The sequence below is a fragment of the Primulina tabacum genome, chromosome 6, assembly GCF_025594145.1.
Source record: "Primulina tabacum isolate GXHZ01 chromosome 6, ASM2559414v2, whole genome shotgun sequence".
NCBI classification, from domain to species: domain Eukaryota; kingdom Viridiplantae; phylum Streptophyta; class Magnoliopsida; order Lamiales; family Gesneriaceae; genus Primulina; species Primulina tabacum.
This window is the reverse complement of record NC_134555.1, coordinates 15,710,949-15,718,943: the sequence shown is the minus strand read 5'-3', so window position 1 is coordinate 15,718,943 and position 7,995 is coordinate 15,710,949. Positions and strand designations below refer to the sequence as shown.

Below are 7,995 nucleotides of genomic sequence, written 5' to 3'. Positions count from 1 at the left end.
AAAATTACTAGCTCATCTCTCATGCCCGAAATCACCACGCTATCAAATCTCAGTCATGTTCTCTTTGACCCTGATCCTGTCCCACCTGTTGTCATGCACACATACAGACACAACAACAGCCGGATACTCCGGTGAGAACAAATCCCAGTATAAAACATGTATACATGCATGTCATGAAAATAAATATACAACCATAATACCTGAATCAGTAATACATGAATCAAATGTAAATACAGATAAAACTCTTCGACTCTGATTCTTTAACTCGACTCATATCTAAGTCTAGGGATCCCGGTATGAAAAAAACGTAACAATCTCCCAATCGGGGTGGCGGTACGTCTTATTCCCGGACTTCGGTCCTCTCTGTATCGAATATCTACAATAGGAGTTGATCTTTTTCCTACGTACGTCGTTATCACCGAACATCTGGTATCTAGGCATATTTGCCAACGACTCACCTATCTTATGTGCATTGCTATAACTCTATAAACAAGGCATAACCCTATCAAATTATAAACAATCTAGTATGTGATTTTGGGAAACTTAAATTAGATCTAATTTGAGTTGTGTCTTCCCGAATCAACATTGAATTATACCTTTCCAGGTTCAATCTTTGTCGATGTCGAAGTCTTGACGTCGAAGCTTGTCGATATCAATCTGAAATGGCAATGTCGAATAACACAATATCAATCAATAACTCAACCAATACATGTACGTATCAATATTCATTCCCGGTACATTTCGACGGCATAACGGCGTAATCTCGCGATACCGGTCAACTCAAACACCAATAATCAATAACAATAACTCATAATTCTCATCATAAGACAATCTACCATGCTGAAACCTGCAAAATCTCATACACCTATATGCTGGAAAATCGAAATTATCGCATACGGTAACAATTCTTTGATCTGGTTTCAATTCTACATATCTCAACATATCAAGAACACATAATAGAAATCAAAATCTGATTTTTCTCAACATCTCAACTTCAAAACATGCTTAAATGTAGCAATACTTACTTCCTTTGATAGTTTGTAACACGAGAAGCACAAATATAAGCTTAGATCGAAAATCGGACTGTTAGATTCTTGCTTGAGTAGAATTCTTGTACATGAACCTTAAAGATCCTAAGCTCTCGGTTCTTCCTCATGAAATTCTCAATAAAGGAATGTATTACAACTCATATATATATATTGCATGGTGAGGGCAAATGGCTTATTCTTTGTTCAACACGTCTCGCGCATATGCGCGACATCACTCGGCGCATATGCGCGAGACAATATGTCTCGGCGCGTGTCATGCACAATGCCTCGCGCATATGCGCGCCCTCAATCGGCGCATATGCGTGAGTTCCTTTAAATTTCTTCACAACTCTCGGGTACCCTCGCGCATGTGCGCCGATTCCTGTCGCGCATATGCGCGAGGTGTTCTGCCCATTTCGCGCATATGCGCCCGGTCTGGTGTCGCATATGCGAGAGACTCATTCCTCGCACAAAATTCCATCTTCTTTCCGACTCCCCCGGTCTGATCCGTTCTGTCTATAATCACATCAATTAATTAACGAATCATTTCAGATTACCATACTCAAATCCTCGGGCCTTACATTTCTCCCCCCCTTAGACACGATTTCGTCCCCGAAATCACAGGTAATCAAATCATATCAATAAGAAGGTATAACAGAAAGGCTATATAGAAGACTTACATCAGTAAAATAACTCTGGGAACTTCTGTCTCATATCTGCTTCAGTCTCCCAAGTAGCTTCTTCCTTGCCATGATGACTCCATTGGACTTTCACCAGTGGAATAGTCTTCGTTCTGAGTTGTTTGTCCTTCCGATCAATAATCTGAATCGGTTGCTCAAAATAACTCAAAGTCTCGTCGAGTTCAGCTTCATCAGGCTGAAGAATATGAGAAGTATCTGGCAGATATTTCCGTAGCATCGACACATGAAAGACGTCATGTATCCCAGATAGCGAAGGAGGAAGAGCAAGTCTATATGCACGATCACCAATCTTCTCAAGAATTTCGTATGGACCGATGTATCTAGGAGACAATTTCCCACGTTTGCCAAACCTGACAATGCCTCTGAAAGGAGAAATCTTCAAAAATACTATGTCTCCTTGTTCAAATACTAACGGTCGACTACGTACATTCGCATACATGGCTTGTCTATCCTGCGCCGTCTTCATTCTTTTCTGGATCAATTTTACTTTCTCAGTCATTTCACGAATCATATCAGGCCCAAGTTCTGGTACTTCAGATATATCATCCCAATACAGAGGGGATCTGCACTTCTTGCCATATAATGCTTCAAACGGTGCCATCTCGATGCTCGTCTGATAGTTGTTGTTGTACGAGAATTAACAAAGTGGTAATGAATCTTGCCAACTAGTGCCAAAATCTAACACTACAGCTCTCAGCATATCTTCCAGTGTCTGGATAGTCCGCTCTGACTGTCCATCGGTCTGAGGATGATATGCAGGACTCAGGTGCAATGTCGTACCTAAAGCCTGCTGTAAACTTTTCCAGAAATGTGAAGTAAATCAGGGATCACGATCTGATACGATAGATTTCGGCACACCATACAATCTGACCACCTCTCTGACATATATCTCTGCCCTCTGATCATAACGGTACGTCATTCTGTACGGAATAAAAAACGCTGATTTGGTCAATCTGTCAATCACGACCCAAATCGCATCACAGCCCCGAGATGATCGTGGTAACTTCGTAACAAAATCCATGGAAATGTGATCCCATTTCCATTCGGGAATAGATAAGCTCTGAAGTAAACCTCCGGGTTTCTTCCTCTCAGCCTTCACCTGTTGGCAATTCAGGCACTTAGATACAAACTCTGCAATGTCTGATTTAATTTTTCCACCAAAACTGTATCTTCAGATCATTGTACATTTTTCTGCCACCAGGATGAATACTGAACCGACTACAGTGCGCTTCTGATAAAATCTGTTGTTTCAAATCTGAAACATCTGGCACTACAAGACGGTTATTCACATACAAAATATGATCATCTACTTGATACTCTGACTGATGTCCAGTTCTGACCATCTCAATCGACTTCTGAACATTCTGATCATTTTTCTGTGCTTCTTTAATGCGAACAATCAAATCTGGTTCCATTTGAATTGTAGCAAGTCGCAATGGTCTACTATCTGTATCAAATGCTAATTCAGACAAACAGCAATCTTCAATCAAATTCGAAATACCTATCGACGATAAGGATAGAGCACATACATTTTGACTCAAGGCATCGGCTGCTGCATTAGACTTCCCTGGATAGTACTTGATTTCACAATCGAAATCCTTCAACAAATCGAGCCATCTACGCTATCTCATATTCAATTCGGACTGCGAAAACAGGTAGTTCAAGCTCTTGTGATCCGAGTAAATTTCAAATTTCTCGCCGTAGAGATAGTGTCGCCATATCTTCAGTGCAAACACAATGGCCGCCAATTCAAGATCATGAATTGGGTAACGAGTCTCGTGTGGCTTCAACTGTCTCGAGGCATATGCAATCACATGTCCTCGCTGCATAAGAATACATCCTAGCCCTCTGTGAGATGCATCACAATATACGACAAAACCACCAGTACCTGAAGGGATAGTCAACACTGGAGCACTGGTTAATCTTTTCTTCAACTCCAGGAAGCTAGATTCACAAGCCTCCGACCACACAAACGGAGCATTCTTCTGAGTTAGCTGTGTAATCGGCTTTGCAATATTGGAAAAAATCTCTGATAAATCGCCGGTAATAGCCTGCTAGACCCATGAAACTGCGTATCTCTGGCACTGATGTCGGTCTAGGCCAACTGATTACAGCCTCGACCTTACTAGGGTCAACAGAAATACCCTCTCCCGATACGATATGCCCCAGAAACACAACTTGCTTCAGCCAGAACTCACACTTCGACAGTTTGGCGTACAATTTTTCTGCTCTCAAAGTTCTCAACATTGTTCTCAAATAATTAGCATGATCAGTCTTATTCTTTGAATATATCAGAAAACCATCAATGAATATAATCACAAAATCGTCAAGGTACTTCTAGAGGATACGGTTCATCAGGCACATAAATACAGCTGGAGCATTCGTTAAACCAAATGGCATAACAATAAATTCATAATGTCCATACCTGGTTCTAAATGCTGTCTTCGGTATATCAGAATCTCGGACCCTCAGCTGGTGATACCCAGATCTCAGATCGATCTTGGAATATACAGAAGAAATATTTTTTAGAGGAAGAGTTAGTACAATTCATTGACATAACTATTTTTCTTTTAGGGGAAACCAGTTATTTTGACATTGGATTCTAGCACATACATTGTTGTATATGGAACAGTTGTTGAGGTCAATGGAGTTAATAACTTGCTTCATGGTGTTCCATTACCTCAAAATTGCATGTGTGTATCCATTGATGAAGCAATGCAAAAATCAGCACTTTTGCCAGTTCCGATTCCCAATGAATGTGAAAATGTTGGTGATGCTGTAGGCACACATGTGGCTTGGTCAAATCATTTGATAATACTACGACAAGAGGTACACGTATGCTTATATTTCAAAGTAAATGTATGTCAAATTCTCCAGTATTGCACCTATCTAACATTTTTACAATACAATTATCAGAAGCGTCAAAAGAACAAAACTGTCAGTTTCGAAAGAAACCAGACTTTGTCATCAAATGTGCCAAGAGCAATGCGTATGGTGTATTTTTATTGTAAGACAGCCCTTGAAAATGGAAGGAAATTAGCATTTCTTTTAGATCATGAAGTATTTGCAGATGATTATGAAGTTAACTTGCACTTTGAGGACATCAGTCCTTTGTATCACTTGGAGCCAATTTCAGGAAATTGTGTAGTTGTCTACATTTGGTAAGTCGTCGATTAACTTAAATTTTTTTGTTCTTTTCTTGTATTATTATATAAGATGTATATAATTTGTTAGTTTAGTATGTAGTGTAATTTTGATTTTCTTTTACTTGAAATGACAGACATCTTTATAAAAAGATGGTGAAAGAAAACAAGATTGACAAATTCAGATTCGTTAATCCACACAGCATCCCAAATTTGCAAAAAAATATACATGACAAAACAGGTAAAACTGAAAGGTTGAACAAGAGGGCGAGTTATTTAGCGGATAGGCTAAGTGGTGCAGCAATGGATCAATTGGTTTTGGTTCCAAGTTGTTGTGAGTAAGTAAGATCCTAATATAATTTTCAATTGTTTTTTTTTATTGAATTACATACACTTATTATGTTCGTGTGTAGTTTTCATTGGACTCTCACCGTCATCGAGCCTTATAAGGAGATTGTTTATTTGCTGGATTCCCTATGTCATCGCATTCGCGATGAGGATTGGAAATATGTTGTGGAAATGTGAGTTTATATTCCATATTAATGATGCATTTCATTTAATGAAAAAACACTCATATATTAACTATGTTCAATGTTAATGAAGGGAGTTGAGAATGTTTAACTCAACTAAAGGAAGGAAAGGAAGAAAGCGTGTACAATGGGAAGTCATAAAGGTATGTGTAATTCTCATTCGAGCTAATTTTTTAATGCGTATATTTGTCATTAACAATTCGACATTTTTTAACATAGGATCCTAAGCAACCGGATGCGAAACAATGTGGTTATTATGTGATGAGAGTCATGAGGCAGATCACTGAAGAATTTGAAACTCTTGAGGGGGATTCACTACGATCGATAGTAATATTATCATGCTTATATAAAATAATTACAAGTTATCTAGCTACTTATCATTTTGAAAATTCACCAAGTTGTGTTTTTTTACTAATATACTTTTTGACTATGTTCATAGTTCACAAAAATGGAGTATTCTATGGAAGAAACTGATGAGGTGCGCACCGAGCTGGCCGAATGCATACAAGATCATATTTATGAATAGGTAGGACATGAGTTCATCTTATTTGAAAAAATACAGCTCATATTGAACGGATTTGGACATTATCGTTATACTTTTTAACATGTTTACGGGCTATTTCAGAAATAGTCATTTTGCACATGATTTAGCTTCTAAGTTGGGTAAAATTCTTGTTTCTACTTTAAGATTTTTATAACATCTTTTTCGTGTATTTCAAAAGTGATATTATTTTGGTTTCTTGCATTTTTCATTCAGTTTGTGGATCAATAATACAAGTGATACTGGATTGAAATGTGATTTTTTTTGTTGCACGTTTTTTGGTTCATGACATGTGGATCTCTTCATTACTTTCGGGATATGTTGAAAGAATGTGGTAATTATAGGTGATAGGTGTGATGTATGGTCTTGCTGTGTAGGTGATAGGTGTGGTGTATCGTCGTATTTAAATTTATTTCGAATATATATATTGTTGTTGTGTGTTTTTATATTTTCTGGTATTTCCTACTTGCGTGGAAGTTATGCCAAAATTTTTCTAGGCCCTGAGGTCCGTTTTAAAGTATTTTAAACCTTTTTTTTGTTGCAGATTTTAATCCAACCATTATTTTTTATCATCAATTGTCATTAGGAACTGTTTGGATCTTCATAACATTTAAGTAGTTAGTGATTTTTTTACAAACTTATCTATTGCATATTGTTCGCAATTCATGGCTTATTGTCTTCTAACAAGACATTTTGCTTTTTTATACATGACTTGTTCTATATGTTAATGGTTTTAATGCTAAGTTGTGCATGTGTTGAAATTTAACAATGATTAAAATAATGTATTTTTTATTTTCACAGGCACTGTAATGATGTTTTGGAAGATGGACCAGCAGAGAAATTCATTCCAACAAGCTACAGAAGATATTTTGGAGTTGATATGTGCAAGTCTTGATTGTAGGGTATTTTTATTTTTGTGAACTTGACTAAAAGTTTTTGAAATATGGTTACATACTTTTTTTAATTGTTGTTTTGGTAGATTACACGTCTATGAATGACATATTTCTGTTGTAATTCATGCATGTAGTTCTTGATCAAGTATATATATGTTGATGTTTGAATTGATTTTATATAATGGTTAACTGATATATATTTCACACCCAATTTTTTTAATTAATTAAACAATTTATGGTTAAATATAATATACAATGGTTTGGTAATATATAAGACAACAGTTTTAAAATGATTTAAATCAAATTCAAAGACAACAGATTTAAAATGTATATTGCAGCGAAAGACATCAGCTTAAAAACATTGACAACGATTTTTCACCGTCGTCTTTAATGTCTACGACAACGGTTTTTCATCGTTGTCTTTGCGCGCACTCTTTAACCACAGGAACTTTAACAACGGTTTTTCAAGACCTACGACAACGGTTTATCACCGTCGTCTTTCACGTCTACGACAACGGTGAAAATGGTTTTTCACCGTTGTCTTTGCGCGTACCCTTTAACGACAGGGGCTTTAACAACAGTTTTACAAGACCTACAACAACGGTTTTGCACCGTAGTCTTTTATGTCTACAACAACGGTTTTTCACCATTGTCTTTGCGCACACCCTTTAACCACAGGTGCTTTAACAACGGTTTTACAAGACCTACGACCACGGTTTTTCACCGTCGTCTTTGACGTCTACGACAACGGTTTTTCACCGTTGTCTTTGCGCGCACCATTTAACCACAGGGGCTTTAACAACGATTTTACAAGACCTATGACAATGGTGTTTCACCGTTGTCTTTAGCCTTTTTTTTGTAGTGTGTATTAGAAAATATTGGCATTATAGACGATATTAAAATACATATCGATGTTTAATAGCACATGAGAGTTGTAAATATTTGGACCGGGTCACATTCTAGAATTTGGGCTAAATCATTAAATTCATGTATATGGATATATGTATAGAAGGAAGCCCATTTTCCCCCAATATCAATCCATTTCCTCCTTAAATCTTCTCGTTTCTTCTCATTTCATCCATTTCTTTTTATTTATTGCTCATCTTCTCAGCTGCCAAGCTATTGCTTCGTTTTTTTCCTCCATCTTCTTGCTTGTCAC

At 37.2% G+C, this 7,995-nt stretch overlaps 1 protein-coding gene across 2 annotated transcripts; it reads left to right on the top strand.

Annotated features, from left to right (window-relative positions):
- The first annotated feature begins 4,307 nt into the window (after positions 1-4,307).
- LOC142548082 (uncharacterized) lies at positions 4,308-6,969 on the top strand. Of its 2 annotated transcripts, XM_075656442.1 has the most exons (8): positions 4,308-4,558; positions 4,646-4,890; positions 5,010-5,210; positions 5,286-5,393; positions 5,476-5,545; positions 5,622-5,729; positions 5,842-5,928; positions 6,745-6,969. In XM_075656442.1, the coding sequence occupies exons 3-7, from the start codon at positions 5,026-5,028 to the stop codon at positions 5,926-5,928; spliced, it is 558 nt and encodes a 185-aa protein (XP_075512557.1). In that variant the 5' UTR covers positions 4,308-4,558; positions 4,646-4,890; positions 5,010-5,025; the 3' UTR covers positions 6,745-6,969. The 2 variants fall into 2 exon arrangements, with proteins under 2 accessions (XP_075512557.1, XP_075512556.1); XM_075656441.1 differs by having other exon boundaries at positions 4,308-4,890.
- Positions 6,970-7,995: the final 1,026 nt, after the last annotated feature.

What these genes read in the sequence shown, in the direction of transcription:
- LOC142548082 (XM_075656442.1), top strand. Translation starts at nt 5,026, where the DNA reads ATGGTGAAAGAAAACAAGATTGACAAATTCAGATTCGTTAATCCACAC. An exon ending in TACAATGGGAAGTCATAAAG is followed by an intron (nt 5,546 to 5,621) that starts GTATGTGTAATT and finishes TTTTTAACATAG; the next exon opens with GATCCTAAGCAACCGGATGC. An exon ending in GGGATTCACTACGATCGATA is followed by an intron (nt 5,730 to 5,841) that starts GTAATATTATCA and finishes CTATGTTCATAG; the next exon opens with TTCACAAAAATGGAGTATTC.